General features: G+C 46.8%; 1 protein-coding gene across 1 annotated transcript; it reads right to left on the reverse strand.

Moving 5' to 3' along the window:
* Nucleotides 1–13,751: 13,751 nt before the first annotated feature.
* Nucleotides 13,752–24,191, reverse strand: LOC119372685 (acyl-coenzyme A thioesterase 13). Its single transcript, XM_037643130.2, has 3 exons — nucleotides 23,969–24,191; nucleotides 22,000–22,187; nucleotides 13,752–14,231 (listed from the first exon to the last, which is right to left on the reverse strand). The coding sequence occupies exons 1-3, from the start codon at nucleotides 24,035–24,037 to the stop codon at nucleotides 14,069–14,071; spliced, it is 420 nt and encodes a 139-aa protein (XP_037499058.1). The 5' UTR covers nucleotides 24,038–24,191; the 3' UTR covers nucleotides 13,752–14,068.
* Nucleotides 24,192–25,606: the final 1,415 nt, after the last annotated feature.

The following is a 25,606-nucleotide window of genomic DNA, read 5'->3' on the forward strand; positions in this document are numbered from 1 at the left end:
GTGCCAGCACCCAAACAAGTGACATGTTATTCTTGACAGCGGGTGCCATTGTACCTGAAGAAGAGAGAACCTTCTTCCCCAACATGTCGAAGAACTAGTTTTTCTGCGTGAGAACTTCTGACTTTCATTTTATTAGTGGGAAGGGACACCTTAGTATGTATACCTGTGATGTTCTTTTTTTTTTTGCATCTGAAACACACTTTCATGGAGTCTCTAAATACGTTAGCAGAAATAAGGAACTTCTGAGATTTTACCGCTGTGCATTGCAGGGATTTTTTTTTTTTTGCTGTGATGTAGCCTTTGAACTAAAAGGGAGGACGTTCTCCAATGCATTCGGAGCTTCTAGTTCTTATGCCATTATCTTTTTACTTGAAATATGTTTCCATAGGACTCTGTGATGTTCTTCTATCCATGCGTATGTTCTACATTATCTCATTAAGCTTATCTGTGTAGAAGGAAGCACCCTCGTTTACAGATAGTCTATAATATTTTTTTTTTACTGTTCAATATATGTTGTCAAAGGATTCTCTGTGATGCCTTTGTACATTGTGACCTCGGAAATAAAGGCTTTTTGCTTAGAACTTTAAACTGTTCAGTCTGGTTCTTTGGACGACTGGCAACTATTCGAATTCGCTTCGAAAGTATTCGACCCTGAGGGCCATTCGCTTCGAACCAAAATAACACCATTCACACAGGCCTACTACGACGACTACGCTAAAGTCAAAGCTGCCCTGCTTCGTAAGTACCCCTTGGCTGCCGAGGCATTTCGGCAGCCGTTTCGGCAAGCAAAAAGGGGCAGTGAGTCGCGCACAGAGTTCCTGTGCCAGCTTAAATGCAATTTGAAACAATGGATGAGAAGTGCCGAGGCTTACGGTAACTACGAGAAAATGCTTGATTGTATAGCACTCGAGCAGTTTTAACGAGTGCTGCCTGAAGATGCCAGACTTTGGCTTCAGGACAGAATGAAAGGAACAGACATCGACAAAGCTGCTGAAACTAGCTGATGAGTACTACATGTGAAGGAATTTCCATTTGAGTCACGAGAATTCAAAAGAAAAAGGGGACTTCTCAAAGCAATTTCCCACGCAAAACGAGGCACCAAGATGGCTCCGCCACGCAGAGAACTCAGTCAGGGGGAGCGACAACAATTAGAGGGAAAAGAGGAAAGCCAGGAGAGGCACCCGAGTCGACCGCAAGTGCTAAGGAACGCGCCGGCACAGCGCGGAGCTTTCGAATCCAGACGGCCAATTCTGTGCTACAATTGTAAAAAGAATGGCCACATATCATCAAGCTGTAAGCAGAAATTATTTGCCTTCGCAAGCATTCGCAAGTCGGACGAGAACTTCAAACTTACATGCGGGAAAATTTGGTAAACGGAAAGAAATGCCGGGCACTCCAATATTCGGCTGCTATGATGGACATAACACCCATCTTGCATCTCCCCTGGCGACAACGCTGGGGAATGCGCCTGAAGCAGACAGGTCACAGAAGAGCAAGGTGCGTGTTTGCCTATTGCTACTGTAGGTCTAGAAGGAACTTCGGAACTTTGCGCACTGAGGCAGCTGTGAGCCCGAGTTTACCCCAAGTTTTCCCGTACCTTTCTGGAACAAATCGGAGCGGCTCCTGAAAGAAAAAGGCCAGTCATTGTGATCTGCCCTTGCGCGCATGGCACTAACGCGATCGCGGTCCCGCACTCTTTCGGAGAAATTTGAAGTCTCGGTTTCGAACCAAGAAACAATCGATCGTGAGACCATTCCACAAGGGCATTCGAGCTAGGAGGCGGCTATGGTATTGCAGGAACCTGAAGTAGTAAGGCGCCGGATACAGTATTAACTACCAAAGGCGAACAGCCTTCTGAGGTGGATAGAAATGGGTGCTTCAGGAGAACGTTCAGTCGTCCCTACTTAGTCCCGTCCCCACTTGTTGCGAATAGCATTAGTAAGTAGACAGGAACGTACTCATCGCTGCACAGAAAAGTGATGATTCCATAAAGAATGTCCGGCATATCGGTAACGAAGGAGTAGCCTGTAAGAACATTTCATTCTGCACGAAGGCATGGCTAATGTATCGAAGCTATCGGGACCGCTGGGGGTCGAACGTAGACCAACTTCTAGAGCCAGAGAAGTACCGACGGCAGTTTTTGGAACTGGCGCCCGGAAATGCCTGGGCGGGACACCTTGGAATAAAGAAAACCAAGGCGAGGCCCGGGCAGGATTTCTACTGTCCTGATGCTGGAAGGACGTCGAAAACTTTGTACCGTCGTGCGACACGTGCCACAGAGTAGGGTAATCCACTGACAAGCGAAAGTCTCCGATGAGATTGGTGCCTGTTATCACGGAGCCGTTCCAGAGGCTCGTCACAGATATTGTTGGCCCGCTCCCAGAGTCCCATTTTGTTGCCCATTAGTATTTAACTGTACTGTGCGTAGGAACGAAGTTTCCAGAGGCGGTTCTCGTGAAAGAGCTCAGCTTCTCTCTGCATTGTCGATGCACTTATGTCTATTTTCACTCGCGTTGGCTTTCCAGCAGAGATTCACAGAGACAATGGAAGCGCATTAACCAGTTGTCTGGCAACTGCATTTTTGAACGCTGTCGAGTAAAAATGATCCACAGCTCTATCGCACATCCTCAGTCAAACCAGTGGAGAGGATGCATGCCGTACTTAAGCGCGTTTTGGGAGCACTTTGATTTGAACACAACGAAGATTGGGAGGTATACATACGCGCAGCACTGTTCGCCATAAGGCCCGCTCCCCAAAAGACAACAGGATTTAGTCGCACCGTGCCCGTCTAAGGGAGAAACTTGAGATCTCCACTGCGACTGTTGAGAGACTCGTGGGGACGTTATGAAGGGGAACCGCGCGTAGTGACCTGCGTGTTATATCTATCTGAGAGACTGTCTAAAACCAGAGCCTGTAGAGGCTTACTACGATAAGTTGTCCCGGAAGCGCACATTCAACGTTGGCGACCAGGTAATGTAGCTACGTCAGCGTAAAGTGAAAAAATGGACATGCAGTGAGAAGGGCCAGCTACAGTGATTCCCAGGCTTTCGGATACAAACTATGAGGTAAAACTGGGCCGAAAGCAAAATAAGGTTTACCATAGTCACTTAATGAAGCCTTACATTAAGCATCAGGCAGTGGTAAGCATGACAATGAATGCACCAGAGGAATTAGAGACCAACCTCTTGAGCTCTCCACGCGAAAGCGACGCGGCAGTTAGTGAGCTCCTTAGCTTATCGCCGAAGAGCAAACTCTCACGGAGAGCCAGTGCGACGATCTGAAGAAAGTCATTCGACACTACAAAGCAGTATTTTCCAACAAACCAGGGAAAACCGCTGATAGAGCATGATATTCAGTTGTCAAGCGAAAAGCCGACCTTTAGCAAGCCATAACGCGTATCGCCGAGGCAGAGGGAAATCATGGAAGCTGAGATCCATCGCATGTGCGAATTTGGAGTTATCGTGCAAGGCAAAAGCGATTACACCTGCCCACTCATTCTAGTCGAGGTTCCTGGAAAAGACTCTAGGCCATGCGTGTACTACCTTCGGCTAAATAAAGTTGATTTAGATCAGACGTACAGTGATGCTACCGATGACTTTGATTTGGAGCAATTTTTGGAGCAGCAAAATTTCCGTTTGGAGCACTTTGGAGCAGCAAGATTTTCATCTTGGAGCACTTTGGAGCAGATAATTTTGCATCTGGGAGCACTTTGGAGCAGCGAATTTTACATCCTGGAGTGCAATACAGAAGCATAGGCATTAACATTCAAGCACCTGAGTATTATTATGGGGCTCTTACGAAGGCTAGAAATATTTCGATTCATTGCAAATCTCATGGAAAAATCATCTCAGGAGCATGGGCGTGCGCACGGGGGGGGGGGGACAGGGGGGAGGCCCCCTCCCCCTAATCACATAAGAGGGGGGGGGAGCGCAAAATCTGCCCCGTACATTGACCCTTGCAATAGCAATAATATGGACACTCTCGGCGGATTTTCGCCGTCGCCGTTGCCGTAATTTTCCGTATAAAGTCCAAATTAATAACATCACCACGCGCATTCTAGCCGCGGTAAAAGCTCGCGAGCGCTGGCAACGAAACGCGGCTGAAGCGGAGATTAAACTAGCCGGCCGTCTGTTCCGCCGCCGGACAGCGCATGAGATACATACTTCCCGCGTGCGGGCCTGCCGTCGATTGCTCATCAAACAGAGAGGAAACGCCCCGCCCGTCTTTCGTAAGGAGCATGAAGGGACGCCCAGGGGAGCGGAAGGGGGGGGGGGGACAGCATCGTTCGAAGGGCGCAGTCGCTGCGCGCGCGCTATCTCAAGGCATCAGGAGACGACTCGTAAACTTGCTGTGCTCTCAACGCTTACTTCGCGTTTAGAGAACTCGGAGCAAGAGAAACGCTTCGGTTCCTGGAGGGGCCATATTCCCTTAAACCAGCGTTTTTGTTGAGTTACGCGAGATCGGATCCAAAAGAGTTAGCTGCTAGTCTTACTTCGTTTCACAATACAATTTTTTGGTATCGCATTCATTGCTTCGCTCTTAAGCGAAACTGAGTTTTTTTTAACCGTTAGCTATTGACCCCCGAAAGCGATGGGCGGACGTGTAACATGGCGTAGCCGCTTCACTGTGGGCCGTCAGCGACGGGCCCGCTACTGACAGCTGCGCATTTGCGGCTGCTCCGACCAGGAGATATGATTTACTAATGAGACGACATTTTTAAAAAAGCAAGCAAAAAATTCGAATAGGAACCCTAGCACGTGAGCTCGAAAGGGCAGGGCCTTTTAGGGGGTATTTACCGCAGAGTGATTACAAACTCGGACGTGCTGGCGGAAGGTCTTACGAAAAAGCTGTTCTGGATGAAGATCCATGGATAAAGTATATCTGAGGAAAAGTGTCAACGCGTTTCCACCATTCGCGTGCTCTTCCATAAACGCGAAGCAAAGAAAATTCGATATTGTCCCATATATCTACTGCGAGCGATCCCAGATTTCATTCCGCGATGTCCGGAAACAGAAGTGACAGACATTTTAGCGGCACTCATGTAGTTATTACTGAACATTGCTTTCCTTACGTGCCGTGCGACGCTTGAAACGAGCTATCGAGCGTTTCTAAATCCGCCGAAATCGCCGTCGCACTCTCTTACTTTAGATCAGACGTATCCGATACCTAATCGTGGCTTACTCGGAACGCACGCGCGAGGAGAGTAGAGACAGTGGGGACGCGCCGGCGGTGCGAGTCCACATATATCTCTACGTTAGATATAGTGTGGGGATATTGGCAGGTCCCACTAGTGTGGAAATATTGACAGAGCGAGCTCCTCAATATGCCACATTCATCTTCCCAGCAGGAACCTTTCGTCCATTAATGCGTGATTTCAGCTTAAAGAAGGCTCGGTATTGCTTTTCAAACCTGATGGATAGGGTGTTGCAGGGTTTGGGAGATTTCGCCCTCCCGTATCTAGATGACGTGGCGATTTTCTCTAACACGTGGGCGTTCTAGGATGTGGCTGACTAGAGGATAGTTCTGGCTCGACTACGCAACGCAGGCCTCACCGTGAGAGCGCAAGAACGCCACTTGGGATGCCCTTACATAAGCTATCTCGGGCACATCGTGGATCGCGGCCAGCGTAGCCCGCCTAAGCTAAAGGTTGCTGCCATTATCTAATACCGACATCCCACGACAAAGTCGGAATTAAGGGCATTTTTGGGGCTGTCGGGATATTACCAACGCTACTCGAACCTGGCTAGTGCCTTAGCTGATTCTCTCCGCAAAACGGAGCCCACCATCATTTTGCGGGACCCAAGTAAAAAGAAGGCTTTTGAATGCCTGAAGGGCGCTCTCGCAGAACAACCGGTGCTGGCGGCACTAAACTTTTTTTAAGTTTTATTATTCAGTGTGATGCAAGTGACCACGGCCTAGGAGCAGTTGTGTGGCAAGAGGATGCCGACGGTCATGAGCGGCCATTTTTGTAGTTGAGCCGAAAGCTCGGCGTCAGGGAGGAGGCTTACAGTACGTTGGAGAAAGAGTGCGCCTGCCTTGTTTGCGCAATTGGTAAGCTCGAATGTTACATCTCAGGATCAAACTAGTAGTGGAAACGCATCACTGCCCCTTGACTCGGTTGCACAACATGTCCTCTAAAAGCGGTCGTTTACTTAGGTGGAGCTTGACACTTCAGCACCATAACTTTAGTGTGCGCTATAAGAAGGGCAAGCTTCACACAAATGCAGACGGACTCAGCAGAGCTTTTTGAAGTGCAGCCCGCAACTCCCTCAGATAAGTTATGAGTTACATTATTATTGTTTAATATGTTTTGCATGCTTTTTAGTTCTTTTTCTTTGCCTTTTACTTTAAACAGAAGCTATATTTTATCGTGTTGCATTATCATGAGTATTTCAGGTCCAAATGTGCTTCGACAGATAAATTCTTCAAATGTTAGCAAGGATTGTTCGAAGGCCAGCCGCTACCGCTCAGAGAAAAAATTGCGCGAAAAGTGGGCAGGGTGGCTCTCTTCAGCAGCCCCAGCAGATTCCAACCTGCTCGTATGACAATGAGAATCGTTTCATGCTATTATACTGCGCTTGTCCCCGTCTTCTTGTTGCCCGAGTTGTCTACCGCGCAGTATACTTCGATCATGAATCACCAACTGGCCAAATCTTTCACTTTGCTTATTAGGCTACGTTACGTATCCTTTCTTGGCATCGCAGGTGTACCTCATAACTGCAGTATTCGTGAAGGCCAGTGTTTTGAGCTCTTTAACGGATACGTCTCTCGTGATGTAACATATAGCAGAGAGTCAATAAATTACTTTGCTGCCTTGGTCTGTAGATATGATTGACATTCAGAGGGTGCTTGCTTCCACCTGTATAGTTTGGCGTGTTGATTCTCCGTCGTTCCAGTGAACCGTTGCAGGGCTGTGGGAGTTTTCACAGGCGGAAAGGCCACAATCGACAGCAGTCAACCAGCATCCCATCATCCGAGCTGCGTTGGATCCTGCCTTCGTGCAGTTCCTGCCTTCATGCACCCTTCTTCTCACGGGAAGATCGTGCAACCCTTCTTCCCACGGGAAGTTTCACCAAACCCTTGTCTCCCCCACCAACGCCATTACACTGCGGTCCGTGGGAACAGGTCCGTCTTCGACCAAGCTGTGCCGGCCTACGGCTACGACGAACTGTCAGTGCCTCGCCCGCGCAGGTGGAATTCCTCAGGCTTCACTCGTATGGGAACCAAACTGTATTCGACAATGCCTGTAGTGTCGTGTCTTCTTTACGACGGACGGTCAACGCCCCGCCTACATAGGAGGACTTCCTAAAAGTGAGACAGTGATGTGTACCACGTCCCAAGCGCCGTGGAGAGGATGCGAAACAATGGACTAAATGTTACTTAAGGCTGTACCGGTCCCTTGTTAGAGGCAGTTGCTCCAGCCGACTGTCGAGCTGGCAGGCTATGTTCAACGAAACCTTTTACCTGCTGTAAAGTTCTCGTTTTTCAAAACGCTTGCTTTGTTGTTCCGCTTCCGAGCGAAGGCCACTCTTCAGCTACGCCAGCTCGTCAGCCTTGCGGCTCTGCTCTACACGCTACCACTGCTAACAATTTCACAAAACCGGGACCCCTGCGTTTGTGTTACCAGTAACCGATTCGACGGGGCGCTGGGTCCCACAGCAAATACCGTAGAACGACGTTGCACAAAAATCCTTTGAAGCCATTAAGGAACAGTTATCAAGTGCGCCGACACTTCACGCGCCTGACGTAAGCAAGGGCTACATTCTGGCAATAGATGCATCCGATGGAGCTTAGGAGCATGCTTTGCTCAAATCGGTGAAAATGGCAGGGAATTGCTGGTGGCTTTCCTCAGCAACAAGCTAACACCGGCCGAAAACCCGTGGGCCAAGAGTCAGCGAGGAGCTTATGCTGTTATACGGGCATTACGGCGCCTTGAGATGTGGCTTTTTGGCGCAAATTTCACAGTGGTGATGGACCGTATTCTTCTAAAGTTCTTCACTTTGACATCCCCTCAGAGTGCTAGGCTGATGCGCTGGGCACCGGTACTGCAGAACGTCACAAAAAGGGTTAACTTAATGCGAATGTGGATGAGTTGCAGAGCCACCTAGATTAGCAGAAGGCCTCCACACTCTCCCCGTGACGTCACCACACCAAGCCCCTCCGCTCTGCTGCTTGCGCTGCTACTACGGGCTGCTTGCACTGCTACTACGGGCTGCTTGCACTGCTACTACGGGCGAGGAGACGCGAACCGCGTCTGTCTAGCCCTAGCAAAATCTGTCGAAATGGACTCATCAGTTTTGCAGCTAGCGTCATCTAGGTGACTTCTCAGTAATCATGACGCATAGCTCCTCCGGAAAGCCTTTTTTCATCGATAGGCGGTGCTACAATGTATCTTTGTTTAGAGTTACTGTATATGCTGCTATGTCCACACTAGATATTATGTGGATGCTCAAAAGGGACGTGGTGGACACAGGCATTCCAGGAGCAGTACGCACAATACTCAGGCTTGACGTGCACAGGGCATTCGATAACGTCAAACATGAGGCCATACTCAGAAACCTATCGGACATGAAGGTTGGGGCGCGGGCGCACAAGTACATCATCGCATTTCTTAGGGACCGGACTACCGCCTTCAGCATCGGAGGCATCAAGAGCCCCCTGCTCAAACTCGGCGCTAGAGGCACCCCCCAGGGTGCTGTACTATCCCCATTTCTTTTCAACTGTGCAGTGAGGAATCTGTCCAAAGAGCTTGACAAGATCTCGCTCAATCGCCATGCCATCTACGTGGACGATGTGACTATTTGGACAAGGCAAGGCAATGCCGAAGCCGTCAGTGGAGCACGGCAAGAAGCGGCCAACACTGTACAAGCCTATGTGGATGGCAATGGCCTAAAATGCGCCTCGCCAAGTCAGAACTGTTTAATGCTGGCAAAACAACACCGGCAGTCAAAAGTGCACTACAAAATCATAGTCAACAGAGAAGTAGTACCACAGGTGCAGACCATCAGGGTATTGGGACTCTTCCTAGAAGAGAAGAACAGTTGCAAATAAACACTGAAATGACTGGAAAGCACATCTCGCCAGGTCACGGGCCTGCTACGACGCAATTACTGGCCGCAAGTTCGGACTCAAAGAGAAAGAAGCATGCAAACTAATACAGGCATAGTTTATAGGATCGTATACCATGCCCTTTCCTTCAGCTACGAAAGACCCGACATCGCAAAGATACTCTCTATTGCGCGTTCAGTCTACAGAATAGCCACCGGACTCCCTACATGGGCGAGCAACGAAAGAATGATGTAATTAGGCCTCCAAAACACCGTCAGCAAAATCAGTGAAGCGCTTGTTTGTCCTCTCGCCCTTCGTGTTTCCGTCCGTTTTTTGCGCAGTTACATTAAGTATGGATCATTACCAACTAGCCCACCTTACCACTCTTCTAAAGCGCAACGAGTTGCGCAGTGGTGGAGGCTGTTATGCACGCAACAAGAGCACGACATCTTGCAAGTGATGAATCTTCCTCCCCTCACAGGGACGACAAAGAGAGTGAAAATTGCAAAAGAGATACGGAACAACCTGATAATTCAACCGCTGCCAAAGAACATGCGAGAGAGCACAACAAAGAACGCCGACGTGCGCGCTGAGTCCCTCTGGAAGAGTCTGGCAGACAAACCGGCCGCGTATGTGGACACCTCCCCGACAGGACGCGACACATACGCGATAGCAGCTGTGGACGGAACGGGAAGAATCCTGAACACTGAGGAAATCACAGCTACGTCTATCCTGGAGGCGAAGGAGGCCGCCATCGCCATGACAACAGCTATCGAAGGGACGCTCTTCATCTGTCCAACTCCATGTCAGCGATTAGAAGCTTTAGGTCAGAACAAGTGAGCGAAACCGCGGCAAAGAAGCTCCAAGAGCCAGCGGTGAGCATGAGGCTTCTCTGGGTCCCCAGCCACGAGAGAAACCCAAGCAACGAAGTTGCCCACCTCGCAGCCCGCACAAATACAAACCGGGCAGAGGTGCAGCTTTGATCCGGCAAACCCTGAAGAGGCATTAACAAGTTATGGAGACCGCCTCCGTCGACAAAGAGAGGAGCGACAAGGCTATCCTCCTCAATATGGCGGCCTAAATAGACACCAGGCCGTGGCCTTGCGCAGAGCTCAAACTGGCACTGTGCTCAGCCCCAGGAGACTGGCGGTCATACTGAGGGATGAGAGCGTCTTGTCGTGTACGTATCGCGGCCTAGCTCAGGCGGGAGAGGACCACATTCTATGGGGATGCGACCATCATCCGCCCCCTAAAGAGCTCCTACAGCTGCCCCCCTCACCCGAAGAGTGGGAAAAAACGTTGCGATGCTCAGAGCAGGCCACTCAGTCCAGGCTGGCAGAATGGACGGTGACAGCTGCGGCCCCTTGCGCCCCGACCTAGCATCCCCCCATGTCCGGGCTCGCTTTTCCCCCTTCCCTACTACTGAACAAAGTTGTTTCCTCCTTCCTCCCACATATGCTACCTTTAGGTAGCATATACCTGAAGGCAGCATATGCAGTAACTATATCTTTGTTTTGTGTGAGAAGATCAGCGCGACACCGGTAGCCGTTCGCTTTTGGCGTGACATGTAATTGTGTTAGTGCTACGCTTGCCGCACACGTGCAATACAGGGTAACTCTGGCAGCGATGGGGCGCTGTTGCTTGCCGAATTGGACGGTGGGCCAAAGGTGTGTCTGTTTTCATTTCCTGCTGATCCCCTACGAAAAGCGCAATGGCAGCATGCCGTGCAGCGAGACGACGTCGACGTGTCGACTCTGAAAGATCCAAAGGCAAGGAGTGGCCTGTTGTTTCCCAAAGTGCATGCCACGTAATCCTGCACTGAACAGTCGTGCACGAACTAAGATATTCATGCATCACTGTGCACGCTATGTTAGATGTTCACGGTTGCAACTTTTCTGGCTTGTGCTTTGTCTCCTGTTTGCTTTCTTCGGTGTCGTTTGCATATTGAAATGGGCACCGACAGCGAGTACAGTTTGCGTACAAAGAAATACTTGAATGCGCGCGCGGCAATGTTTAACCGACTAACGTATATTTTTTTTTTTGTGGTGTTGGCAACACACTAGCCATGATACCAGGCCAATATTGTGCATATGCGCATGTCATGATGCGTTCTCTGCCACAATCATTGTGTTTTGGTGGTCATATGTGCAGGTCTGTGAAGGCCATTTCAAGCCTGAGCATCTGTGCACAACTTCCACTTACACGGATGGCGAACAATAGAGGTGCCAATGAAGCGGATTACGTCTGACGCTGTTCCGACTGTCTTCCAGGCTACCTCTCTTCTACGAATCAGTCACGAGACGAACCAGATGTCAAGCAGAGACGCAGCGAAAACGCACAACTCCACGAAGCTGTCCAGCAACCAAGGACAGCTTATGAGGCAGAAGAAGCAAACAACAAATTACAAAGCTTAGAAGACACATCTTCGTGTTTCCACCGTTTCCACCGCAACGGCTTCTGGACAAATGTTTACTGTGACAACTGCATCATATTTGCTTACCTTGAGCCTACAACACAAGTACCAGAGCTCCTAGCATCAGTGACAGTGTCAGCTGATTTGCGTGTGTGTGTGTTTTGGAAACATGTACAGCTGGCATCGAATGAAGAGATTGATATACCTGGACAGGTTCTCGATTTCTGCCTCTTGGAAAATCTACTGGACAGTGTGCCGAACTACTGCAAGAAACGAAGCCATGAAAAAAATGGACAAAGTGAGTGCAGTGCTCGAAATGGTTGTAGCTCTTCTTCACGACATTTGATGATGAGCTAATAGAGCATGAAAAGGCAGATGCATTATTGTTTCTGAAAGAGCAGTTTAAGCTAATGGGAAAGAAATGCGTGTAGGTACTCAGCTGAACTATTTCTCTTCTCTGTTGCACACAATTTTGCCCAATGCATATAACTTTCTCAGAAGTAGTGGCAAGGTGCTATTGTCACGTAAAACAACAATTAAGTGAGTTTGCGCTGCTCAAGGTGCGAGTCCATCAAAAGAGCCAACTGAAGAAGGTTTCTTGAGGTTCATGAAAAGACGAGCTGTTTCGCTAAATCCTCATGAATGGAATATTGTGCTCATGATCCAGCAAGCAACGTTTGCACACTTTTCAGCCGAAGCCAGGGCTGTCTTTTGAGTCAAATACGCATGGATGAGAGCGTCATGGAGTGAACCACGAATGAAATAAAAATAAATGATAAAAGCAACATGCTTTCACCAAGTTCTAGAAGTGTAGGATAGCATGTGCAAGCGCCCGCACTGAACGCATGCCAGCTAGAGGCAGCGCCACCTGTCCAGAGGATCGAGGAATATTACGCTAATACTCCACCGCTCCGCACAATAGAAAAGTTTTCTAGCCTCTATAACTCAGAGTTCACCTACAAAAGAATGTTCTGGAATGCAAATGAAGAGCTCAAAAAGCAAAACAGCAGTGAAAATGCCACCACTAAAAAGGCAGCACTCCTCACAGAAGGAGAAGTGGCTGCCCCGTGGCAATGTGGGAAAACAAGCGCAAATGCTATGACAGACATACAAGGCACCAACCTTCAACTACCGTATTTACTCGAATCTAACGCGCACCTTTTTTTCGGTAAAACGAGTCCAAAAATCGCATGCGCGTTAGAATCGAGTACCGAAAAAAAACTCCGTTATCATATTGCCATCGGCATTTCAAAATGGCCGCCTCCTACGCGCAGCGCGCCTCGGCTATTTCTGCCATTGTTTCAGTTCGTACGTGCACTGAGGAGTTTGCCATCCCCTTCTGCGTTCACATCGACGGCATGGAAATGCCGACTCCAAATACTCGACGAGTGCACCACGATGCCGCATTTAAAAGAAAAGTTATTACATGTGCAGAGACGGACGGAAATGGGGCCGCATCGCGGTCGTTCGGAGTTCCCGAAACGTGCGTGCGAGACTGTCGTAAACAGAAGCAGAATATTTTTTACAGCAAAGCTTCACGAAAAGGTTTCAGTGGACCAAAGCAGGGCCGGTTTCCCTAAATCGAAGAGCGTTTACAGCGACAAGGAGTGGTCCGACATCGACGAGGAGTGATCCATTACGCGACTCGTATCGCCGCCGTAGTGGTGACAGCTTTAGCAGCAAGGCCCGCTGTTTGACTTTTTTTTATTTTGTGAAACTTTAGTTCCTTAAAACTCAAATACTTATTCTACGGAATGTGCGAAGGTTGACTCCTGCGGACTTTTTTTGTTTTTTTCTCTCGCGAAACATGGGTGCGCATTACAATCGACGTCTTAATTTTTTTTTTTTTTTTGTTCGCGGAAAACGGGGCGCGTTACAATCGAGGGCGCGGTAGAATCGAGTAAATACGGTATTTGCTAATTGTAGCTCATGCGACTACATCCAGCAACCTGAATCATGGAGACTGATGACAACAATTAAGCGATATATAATCATTCTATGTAACTAATTTCCGACATTATATGAATGTCTCAATGCAAACAGCCTAAAGAAAGGTAAATGGTCAAGGTTCGTTGGACTGTACTCAAATTAACAAATCCATTAGTCTATAAGTGCCAAATCCAACATTTACTCCTGCAAACCGGCTAGTATACAGTAGTAGTTTACATTTACGTTTTAACTGCAACACAGGTTTGAGGTGCTCTGGTCAGATGAATGCATTGTCAAAATATTGTTGGAGCTGGCATCACTATATTGTCAGTACCATTAAACAATTGTGTTTTTCTAAGTCCCACTATAAGTAGATTCGGCTATTTTAGAAATGAAAAAAAAAAAAAAACTCGTAATGTACTAGCATAACTGAAATCACTCCCCGCCATTCTGCAACAGTATTGTTGACTTGAACTTGATGGACTTGAACAATCTATGACAAAAGCAGCAGTAACTAAACACCCAGGCTAAGTTTTCCTCTGTACTCCACTCCACATTCACAGCATATAAGAAACAGGTAACTAGTACATGGCAATACTCATTATAGAATTGGTAAATTGTCCAGAATGCAACAACACACTTGGTGAAGCTTGTTTCGTACCAATACTGTTGACACTGCTACTCTTGAGGAACGACTAGTGCAGTCTGTGTCCCTTGAACCAGTATCTTCTTGGTGGCCTTGTCGAGAATGTCCATTTCAGCAAAAGCCATTGTGCGTCCAGCGCGGGTGATTCGTGCCTCCATCAGGATGGTGTCTCCCAGTTTGGCAGCACCAAGAAACCTGAAAGGGAGAAAAAATGTCAGAATAAACTTTATAATTCAGATCGCACTCACAATTATTCATCAATGTAGTGCAGTAAATACAATGCGATGATGTAGTTGGTCCCCACTTTTGACATTAAGCCATAAAAAATAATTATGGGGTTTTCCGTGCTAAAACCGCAATCTGATCAAGATTCCGTTTTTTCTGATCAAGAATGCGATTGAACCTAGTCATGACTATGAGCAGCGCTGACTCACACTCTCCTGTTTGCATGCAGAGAAATACACGATAATGTAGACGGCAGGACGATCGCCGTTGTAGCTCAATTAGTAGAGCAGCGGACGCATTATCCAAAGGTTACAGCTTCGGTTTCTGCTGGTGGAAAGTTGCTTTTTAGTCCACTTCCATTTCTTCACATTTGTGCTACAATACGGTTGAAAGGCTACAAATAACATTCCCTATACCTTCCTTGGCTTCACTGTCTGTTGGTTTTTATTAAGGTTTTGTCTAACAAAGCAAAACGGGCCCTTAAAATACCCCTTCTTTCGTTCAACCTGATCAAGAGGTATGCCAAAGCAGGGGACTCCAGGTTAAAATTTTGACAAGCTGGGCTTGTTGGTGCATTCAATGCATCAAACACGAGCATCTTTACCAGGGCTGGGCAAAGATACTTTGAAATTGTATCGCGATACGATACAAGATACTCAGGCAAGAAGTATTGGAGATACAGATACAAGATACTGCCGCAATAATTGTATCCGATACGATACTTGGCAATTGTATCTTAAGATACTTCGATACATTATCAAATTTGTTATTAAAGATCCATATAATGTAGCAGCAAACGCCAATGTGCGAAAATGTCTGCTTGAAAATTTCTTAACCGGACCTATTTTTTTCACTTGAATGAAATGTCTGTTAGTATCTCAAGAGTTCTGCCCTTCTTGCTCAAAGTACATTAGTTCCTTTCCAAAATAACTTATTGGGGTTTGTTTTAGCTTCTTCACAGGGCAGTTCTTTATACACTTCGCTGACAGCGGTTCTTGCTTGTTATTTTGCAATTGATGGGAGTCGCTGCTCAGCTTGCCGACCAGCTAGCGGGTAGCCGTATAATCACAATAACTTCAATAAGAAGCCTTCCCACGACGGCGCAAATACCGTGTGGAATTTTACCTTGTCCGTAAAAGACAGTTGCACAATACCGTATATCCGGACAGGTGTACAGCAGCAGCAGCGCTGGTAGCATTTTCTTTTTTCTTTTTCTTTTTTTCTTGGGGGGGGGGGGGGGTGCAACGCATGGGTGACTAGGGGTTTGAGGACCTTTCGCTAGCGGCCCGGCCCACACTCATGACCGTTTTCATCCCATTTGTTTTTATTTTCGAAATGAGTATGTCCGTGAACTGCACAGACATGACTGGTCTCAAGCATTCCTTTCGTAAGTAACATGTGGTCACCATGTGCTGAAATATAACCATGGAACAAAAACTCTATATTTCACAATATGCGTCCAGATTTCACTCGTTGTGTACATCGGTATCGATGTTTCTCGAATCCTGACTCCAAATCCCTTTCAGAAATGACCTATATATGAGACATGGGAAAGGCTTCCTTTACATCGTAATTTTGTTGAAACACTCTCCCACCATCTTCACCGCCCCGGCCCTTGGAACTAAATTTCGCGACGGCGGCCCGCTGGCTATAAGCTGAGTTTGAGACCCTGGTGTATACGCAGATGACGTAAAACTGCAATGAATTTTCATATTCTACTTATCTGCTGGCGTAAAGAATTCTTTGTTAATAGACTCACTAACGTGCATGCGAGGCCCTACGTCACCTGTGCAACGGGAGTGGTCTACGAAATTCCGCTCTCCTGTGGAAGGGTTTACATCGGCCATACCGGCCGATGCATAAACGATCGATGCGAGGGAGCATGTTCTTCCGATAAAGAATAACCTTTTGGCACATTTGCCTATGCACTGCAGCACGTGTGGATGTGAGGCAAGATTTGCCAATATCACTCTTCTAGGTAGAAGCAAGGAGGTGATTGAGCGAGAGATGCTAGAAGCATCCCATCTCCAAAAGAAAAAGATATCTGTATTAGCGATACGTCGTGTGGTGACTGCGTTCAGCTGAATTTAATTTTTTGACAGATTTCTGAACTAGCTCGTGCATTGAGACTGGCCAAATGTTGGATGTGACGCATGTGTGTTATTACGCATGTGTGGCAATGGTATATATATTTGCGGTGGATTTGCAAGAATAAAGTCAGTTGCGAGTTGACGCTCTTTCCTTTCGCCTTTTCTTCACGGTGGTTTGCGTCGTCGAATTTTCTTGTAATCTTTTAGCATTTTTTTTTCAACGGAGAACATGTGCAACACAGAAAGGACGCCGCCGCTATTGGCGCTATTGCCGCTTTTAGCTGACATTACGTAGCGATTAGTAATACGAAAAATATTTAAGAAGGCCTAAAAGAGGAAAAGAAATATAAGCGAAATAGAGAGGTGGTTGTGTGTCAAACATTCACATTGAATGAGTACAGAAACACACTACAGAGGGCGTCCTTAATTGCTATGAGCATGAAGTATCGTCAACTTACCTGTTCAGACAATAGAAAATTCAGTGCCTATGGAAAATTGCCAGAAACGGCTCGTTGGGACGCTCATGAGTAAACGGCAGCATTCAGTAAAACAACGTTTCTCGGATCTCCTTCCTAATATCTTTAAGATGGCTTCTAATGATTTCCAGTATTATAATGCCAAAGTCAATTTCGCTATTTTCCTAAGGCGGTAAGCAGAACGTTTTGGTACTGTATGCTCAAGCACGCCCACATAATTATATATTTGTTTTCAAAATCACCTTGGCAACGTGTAAATGTGTTAACAGTACGTAGAAATAAAGCAGACAGAAGAATAAAGCAGAGATCTTATTTTGGGAGCGCGTTACAAAAGACCTACTGCAGTGACCAGAACCGGACAAACATGCAGAGGACCTGGGTAATGTATGGGGATGCCAAATGACAGCTAAGACAGCACTTGTGCAAATAATGACATATGATTTCATGAATTCTTTGAACGAATGTAGCAGTTGGTACTTTGAACAAATGTAGCAGGAAGTGAAAAATACGGTACGCCAAGATATTTTCCCTTAGGTAAATGCTTGCTCTTTTAGATCTAGCTTCAGTACCCGTGGGCGCTAAGTTGTTAGAAGCTTATATGCATATAAGTTATTCATTGCATGCAAGTCAACTTACATCCACGAGACCTTCCAATCGTTGATATGTAAATTTACACGACGCAAACCAACCCCATTCTTGCACGCATCACATTTCGTTACGGAGCAGACGCAAGACGCAAGAAAATCTTCATATCGACACTGTAGCAATATCAAAATTTTGCACGATAGACGCCGCACGCAGTGGAGTACGCGGCGCAGGACAGTTGCTAAGAGCAAGTGTTCGCGGCAGTGGCGCAACTAAAAAGCAAGAGATCGAGAAAACAAAAGGTACGTGGGCTGGGCGTAGACGTCTCGCGGCGCTTGTCTTCCTGATCTTCTACCCTCGCTGGACGACTCTGGCGTAAAACTAAAATACGTCAGGGCCCTTAGACTTATGAGATCGCTTTAACGGCACCAGTACCACCTTTGAGAAGCGAGATTGGCCAGCGATTATTGTTTCGCACGGTTGTGTTGCGATAGAAGTATCTTGTATCTTAAGATACCGATACATTATCGAATGTATCGGAAATACAGATACAGATACTCGTCTTTCGAGACGTATCGCGATACAGATACAAGATACCCATAGAGTATCTAAGATAGTATCTAAGATACATGTATCTTCGATACTGCCCGCACTGATCTTTACATTCCACCGCCACTGGAATCCGAAAGCGGTGGCGAGATTTGAAGCCATGGCATCATGGCCAGCAGTGCAATGCTGCAGCCACCAAGTTTCCATAGTGGCTCGGTTACATCATAGACTTGTCCTTGTTGTAAAGGCACTTTACCACTATCCCCTAAGAGTAACATATATAACAGCTGCATCTTACCAGCACTGACCTACGGAGCAGAAACCTGGAGATTACAAAGAGGGTTCAACTTAAACCGAGGACAACGCAGCGAGCAATAGAAAGGAAAATGATAACCTTAAGGAACAAGAAGAGAGCAGAGTGGGTCGGGAACAAACGGGTGTTAAGGACATCTCAGTTCAAATCATGAAGGAATGGACATGGGCAGGGCATGTAGCGCGTAGGCAAGATAACCACTGGTCATTAAGACTAACAGACTGGGTTCACGAGAAGGCAAACACGCGAGGGGAGACAGAAAAGGAGGTGGGCAGATGAGATCGAGAAGTTTGTGGAAATAACATGGCTGCAGCAAGTGCCGGACTGAGTCGCTTGGTGAAACATGGGAGAGGCCTTTGCCCTACAGGGCGTAGTAAGCCTGATGGTGATCTTGAAATTGGAAACCTGAAGTACCTACCTAGTGTTGGGAGACTTCTGGAGCGAACACTGAAACTGCTCCCTGTCTTGTGCAACAACTTATTCATACCAACGGCCTTGATGCCTTTGCTTTTTAGAGCACAGCTGTGAAGCCCTCACTCATGGGTTTCGCATCATTATGGTGTTTGACCGAGAGAATGATTCGCGCAAGCGAGGTTGAAAGTGAGGGAACGCAGAGCATAGCAAAAATATGCGTACAACAGTAAAATGAAATAAGCTGATAAGGAAAATTGTCGGTAGTGAGGCTTTGAACCTAGGTCCCAGTGCTCAGAAACCGAGCGTCATAAACACTAGGCTAAATCACCAATACTTGCACATGGCCATATCTGAACTATATGCCTGAGTTCTAACTGTAGTATTACCAATGGAAGCTTTTGCAAAAGATTTCGTGACACTGGAATAAAGGCCCTCTCTAGACAGCATGTGAAGCTGACATGCAGCATTGTACGCGTCGGGAAAATTCTGAGAAAGAAAAAAATTGAATGCCAAACGCGCGCCATTCCCGATGCGTTTCAGCTGTTTATGGGATGGGCCTTCCGTTGGGGTGTTCTATCACCAATTGAAATGCCGCCCGTCAATGCAGATCATGTCAGAAATGGCTCAAGGAGGGAACAGCGTGGAGAACTACAGCAATACGCTAGCCAATGTTAGAAGGAGGAAGGGAACCATGGTACAATCATCATGGTTCCCTTCCTTCTTCTAACATTGGCCAGCGTATTGCTGTACTGCAACAAGAACAGTAACTTGTCGATGTTCTAGGAAGGGCCGCAATGCAGGACAAGCAAATACAAGTGCGCGATACTGCACGTCACAGAACGCAAAGACCACACTACTTTCCCCTTTTCGTTGTGTCATGCTGGTCCCATGTGACGTTTCCATTCTGCAGTTGACACCCCGTTGCGTGCACTTTGAAAACACCAGTAAGTCGGCTTTACCGCAAGAATGTTTTCCACACAGAACCTCTCGCTCCCAGACTGCTTTCCTAGCTCTAAGCACATTCACCCCTCCGCTTCCAGCGATAATGCGGAGCACCGCAAAGGCTTTTCAAAACACACTGCAGGAATGACAGGCCTTATTGTAAGTTCTCCCCTGTACAAAGAGAACGCGAGGAACGAAAAAAAGGAAAGGAAGGGATTAGAGGAGAATGGAAAAAAAATAGTTTGCCTGCTAGTCTGTGATCGAGGCTATCCGCATTAAAAACAAACCTGCTCGCGCATGCACGGTAACTATTTCGCAAGCTGTCAATTACCAACGGGAACCATGCAAGCCGTGCGTTCCCATGTTCACACTTTATTTCTGAACAATGAGCAATGCAACCAGTGAAAGTGCTTAGTCTGCTACTGCTGCTAAAGGAATTAATTGCCCAGGCAGAAGCTCAGTGCCGATCACGCAAGACTCCTGCAAAGCTCCAATTTCACATATGTGTGTATCGTAATCATTGGTGACTTCTCTTCTGTTTTGATTCGCTGCTTACACACTGACCAGGTTTGGCATAACTTGATCAGGTTTCTCTCGCCTCAGTGACTCCGCATGGTCAATTGTCTGACAGAAAAGAAACATGCGTTTATGCATGTTTCTACGAACATTGGCTGCTGACACAAGCAAATTGCCTAATATATTTAAGTAAGCTATTTGTGTTATTAAAGGGTCGGTTAAGCACTTTGCATTGTCATTTTGTAGACAAGGCTCCTGTGAAGGTGCGGGTTGAATGCTTATTGCAGTGCATGCGGCAGGGAAAATACAACCTTGTGTCAAAACAGCCAGAAAACACTGCTCTTTCCTTCGCAATGTCGTAACAAGCTACAAAGCAAGCAGGCCCAACATTTATTGGCTGGTTTCTTGATTGAAAGAACATTTTGAGTCACAGTATTAATAATAATATTTAGCTAATATAAATGAAAAGCATACAGGTCTGTGATGTCAAAGAAACCCAAAAAGTAATTAATCTTTGCTATTCTAGTCTCGGTCTAAAGTTGTCTGCTTCAACTCTCAATTTCTCCTACATTCACGCGAAGCGTAACGGGGTGCTCTGAACGCGTTCAGGTGGCTCCTTTAGAGCACCCCGCTCCAGCTTGAAGTGCTCTCATTTTCGACCTTCAAGCGCAACCGAGATCTGGTGGTGTTCCAGTCACGAGGCTCGTGCAGTTTCCATTGTTGACGTCACCTGTGGCCACAGGCAAAGCGGTCCCTCAGTCTTGCTTGTTCACAGTAGAAGACGTGCTGACTTGTTTCCTTACCTGAGCAACGGGCAAGTGCCGGCATGTTCGTCTCGGACACACTTTCTCTGGCTCGGATCAAAGTTAGTTCCGCGCTGTAGCAATTTGTGTCAGGGCACAGTAGCAACCAGCCGCATGTACCCTAAGGCATACCATCCATCTCAAGCGCAATCGCTTGACCTTTTCCTTATAAAGGGGTACTGACACAATATCTCGCGGCCGAGATAGCATGCAGTATCGATTCCGGTGAATGTGCGTATATCATCTGCAAAATACCAACAGCGAATATAGCTTGGGAGTTATTTTCAATGAATTTTGAAGTTTGCATGAGCGATCAACATCCTCGCGCTACTGACACCCTCAAAGGGGACCCTTGGGGACCCCCTACTTCCCTCATGTGACCACGCTGCAGCAAGTTATGATGACGTCATAGCCGCCATGTTTTTTTGCCGCGTTGGCTCCAGCAGCCTACTACTCGGTGGCTGCTCGCGAACCGCGCGGAAGTGCGTCACAGTTCTGTGTGCTGACGTGATCGAGCGCTGAACCCGCTAGGTGGTGATAGTTGCACCCGGAGGCTTGTCGTTTTTGAAACCGAAACTGACACTCGTTGGTAACGAGCAGCCTGTAATTAATTATCTGTCATTCGCTGCAGCAAACAATTGGCCATGTTATGACTAACAGGCCCCCAGCAACACATTGCAGCAAAAAAACGCGTGGCCAAAATTTTTGTGTCAGCACCCCTTTAACTTGATGGCAGCATTAAGAAAAGAAAAAAGGATGACGATAACAGGGCTCAAAAGAAGCGGGAGTGCTGTCCGGTTGTCGGAACAGCCTAGCAGTAGATAGCTGCACAGGACTGCTCATCACATGCACAGGCGAATTCTCATTCATTTTGTCGCTGTGCTCCATCGTATGGCGCTTATCGGCTGGGCAATCGACACTCGTGCGTTCAGTTTAAAACAATGAGCAGCCGTACCATAAGGCCACATGTGCCATCAAGTGCCTGTGCCTGCATGCAGCAGTGTGTGAGTCGGTCTTAGCCACAGTGCCTGTAATGTGCAAGGGGCTCACCTTGCCTTCAGTTCGGTGGTGGAGAACAGCACGTTTTTCTCATAGGCCGTCTTCAGTAGTGCGCAGGTGTACAGGTCAATCAGGACGGTGGCCATGCCCCCATGGAGTGAGTTGTTCAGGTTGCAGTGTGGCTTTTCAAGTTGCAATTCAAATTGGGCCACTTGGTCCTTACAGGAAATCAGCTTCACCTGTACCAAGTGATTTGAAAAGGGGGCCATATAACAAGCACACTGCTATGACTTACACAATGAGAGGAGAATTTAAGGGCTCGTTTTCCTTTTTTGTTACACACAACCTTAACGAAAACCAAAACACAATTAATGAAGCCAATGGAAGTACAGGGGACGTTATTTGTATTCTATAAACTGTAATGTAGTAATTATTATACAGATTTCAAGAAATGAAACTTAAAGTCCAGTTTAATGAAAACTACTACATTACAGTTAAAAGCATTTCTACCTGAAAGGCGGATGCACACAATCCTGTACCAATAAGAGCACACTCTAGACTGACGTCATAAGGCGCATAATTGGTGGCAACCCTGCCGTGGGAGAACATTTTCAAGTACATGGGCAGAACTATTTATTCAAACATGGAGGAAATTGGCTGCTGCACCTTTGCCATCTGGGCCAAGCTCCTCCTGCCTTCTAAGCCTTTTCGACATTTTTTGCAGTCAGAACTTGATTACAGAGAGAGAAAGTGGAAGACAGTGCTTGTTCCCCCCCCCACCCCTCTTGAACTTCTCACCCAACTCCCAGAGCTGGCATGTCACAGTGTGATGTCATATACAGTACCCAAAGACTGAAATAGGACAACACAGGGCTAAGTAATGCACATTTTCCTTTCTACCGTCTTCGGTTTGGGCCATATCGGCGTGACTTCGACTTGAACACGTAGATCAGAGCCAACAGTTTCTTTAGAGACCAGATTCGTCACAACGTGACGTGGTCATCTCGAGTAACTGCGCATAAAAGCCGTCATACTAAAAAATTTGATGTCGCCTTTGAATCCGTGAGTACTGTACTTCAATGTGTTCACTTGGATTTAGTGACCAATAACTAAATGCAAGTGTTCACTTGGATTTAGTTATGGTGCAGTGCAAGTTCAACAAACCTGCTAATTTTTATGTTTTACTTCTTTATGACACTATCAGATCTATCTGTTTGAGAAAAGGTTACCTAAAGCCAAGAAGGCGCTAGAGGTTCATGACATTATGGCAACTTGGTGCAACAACCTCAAGTAGAACAGAGATTTGGGCAAGTTTGGTGGGGTTCATCATGAAAGCAGCACAGCAACACGAGGACGAAGAAACAGCGCCTGTCTCGCTGTTTTTTTTTCTTCGTCCTCGTGTTGCTGTGTTGTTTTTAAGATCAACAACCTCAACCTTCCTTGCTTGCCGCACATTCCTCTTGGAATAAAGCTGGATATTTGTGGTAACGTAGAACGCTGACTTACAAATGCAGCTCAAGTTTTTTAAGTCTCGCTGTGACAGAGGACTCTGTTTACAAGTATTCGTTCAAAGTGAAATGTTATAACGACACTGGATTTTTCTATAAAACACTTCGCGTAATCTAAGCACACGGGCCCCGAGCATTTTCGCCTCCACTTAATTACGGCCGCCGAGGCCGGCACTCAAACCCGCGACCTTCGGGTCAGCAGTCGAGCACCGTAACCACTAGACCGCCGTGGCGTGTGAATGCGTTGCCTTGGCTCCCCAGTGCCTCAGCTACTAACTTCTATCGATTTAACGGCAAATTCGATTAGATGAACCATTTGGCGCGGCTTCGGAACGAACGATAACCTAGCAGCGGACGGATACAAGTAGACTTTATCCGTCCTCTGTGCGGATAAACACAATCCGGATAGGAACGAGCGGCAGTCACGTGCTCCTGCTCGAATCCTTACGGGATCGTAACCTCAGTTTTAGCGAATCACTAGTAGGTAAAGCAGAAACAAACACATCACCCACCTTGTGTATAAATGACTGACAATAAGGCAAATCTTTAAAGAAAGCGATCGTGTTGATAGCGCGCTGCATCCTCAACTTCGGCGGAACGTACGCGATTTTTGCCGATAAAAGGCACTTAAGGATCAGTGAGCCTGTTGATCCCTGTCACCGGAATGGAGTCATAAAGATATCTAACTTAATCGAGGTCAGTGTCACGTTAATTAGTAGGATTCGTGGCTTATCCCGCGCTTAGATCGTACTTCGGCTACCGTACTTCGGCGTGAGGTTGAGTTGCCGGCCTGATGCCAGTGCAATTATTCACCCATCAGTCTTCCGGCCTGAAAGTGGAGCGACTATACTTCCGTTAAACATGCCCCTTGAAGCCTCTGAGAATTTTTTAATCTCGAAGGCTATGCTTTTTTTATAAGCAATGATTAAACTTAAAATAATTGAAATATTTAACGAAAGCATAGTTTTCACGATTTGTTTTTGTTACCTTGAAAGAAGGATTGCTGTGGTATGTTGTGGACAAATCTTGAAGGCCATGCTTTTACGTGTCGCTTCCGCAGAAAGCACCTCAAGCACTAAGAACAATCAACGGATTCATTAAGAACGTTGTTTCACAAGAAGAAAAATAAAAATAAACAGTGTTCAATTTCAAGCTGAAGAATTCTTTTCAGGATATTGTCCGAACAATGATAGCTACTCTCGAAGGCAATGCATTCTGTCGGCTGCAAGTGCCAAGCCTGCAGCAAGGTCGGAACTTATGGGTCGAGTTATTCAAGTTAGCTCTTTAAACTCATAAAAAAATACAAATATTTTTCTTCGTCTACTTGCCTTCATCTTTCCCCGCATTAAGCTCTGCTTAAAAGAGAGCAGCTTTTTCTTTTTTTTTTTTTTTTGTCCCGCTTTTACATCTGCAGTTGGCCAAAGCATGGCCTTCGAGATTCGTTTTGTAGCTGGGGCCGATGTATGCATAAGGGATATGAGTGTTCCCTGTAACAACTGCCGTTGACTTGTGACATACCAAGTTCAATTGTTATTTCAGCCTAATATCTTGCCTAGCTGAGTTAATTGCGTCCAAGCTAATCTCCGTTTTGAAAGTACCGCCACACCTTGAACCCCATCTTTCTGCACCATGATTGGTCTCCCTGCCGCTGCCCTTGGAAATGCACGCACTTCGCGCTTTGCTTGTGTTTTCCTGTTTCGTTTGCGCCATTTTTCTCCTCAGCCCAGCAGTGGACGGTGTGTTGTGTTCGCTGCGCTGCGTGCTAGCGAAATGCCGAGCTGTTGCGCATACAACTGCTGCAAGAAACCTGGAGATGGTTGCGCTGTGTTCATGATACCACAGGGAAAGCGTGACGGCTTGCGTAGGGAGCAGTGGCTGCTCAACATTGGCCGAAAGAACTTCGTTCCCACAAAGAATAGTGTTGTTTGCGAGGTGAGGCGTCTCTCATGTTGCTTTCGTTTCAAAGAATCCCCTGACGCTGTGTTATTTCTAGTTGTTCCGGCCTGCACATCGGCGATTTTGCTGCGGCAATTCGTACGTTGCCAAAAAAAAAAAAAAAATGGAGTTGCTCATTCGTTGTTTGTTTCACTGAAAATCGAAATGTCTTGTAGATCGAGGAGCTATCCTTTTCTACTCGCTTCGATGTGTGT

The sequence above is a fragment of the Rhipicephalus sanguineus genome, chromosome 10, assembly GCF_013339695.2.
Source record: "Rhipicephalus sanguineus isolate Rsan-2018 chromosome 10, BIME_Rsan_1.4, whole genome shotgun sequence".
NCBI lineage: Eukaryota > Metazoa > Arthropoda > Arachnida > Ixodida > Ixodidae > Rhipicephalus > Rhipicephalus sanguineus.

What these genes read in the sequence shown, in the direction of transcription:
- LOC119372685 (XM_037643130.2), bottom strand. Translation starts at nt 24,037, where the DNA reads ATGCAGCGCGCTATCAACACGATCGCTTTCTTTAAAGATTTGCCTTAT. An exon ending in GTCAGTCATTTATACACAAG is followed by an intron (nt 22,188 to 23,968) that starts GTGGGTGATGTG and finishes CACTTGGTACAG; the next exon opens with GTGAAGCTGATTTCCTGTAA. An exon ending in ACCACCGAACTGAAGGCAAG is followed by an intron (nt 14,232 to 21,999) that starts GTGAGCCCCTTG and finishes TCTCCCTTTCAG; the next exon opens with GTTTCTTGGTGCTGCCAAAC.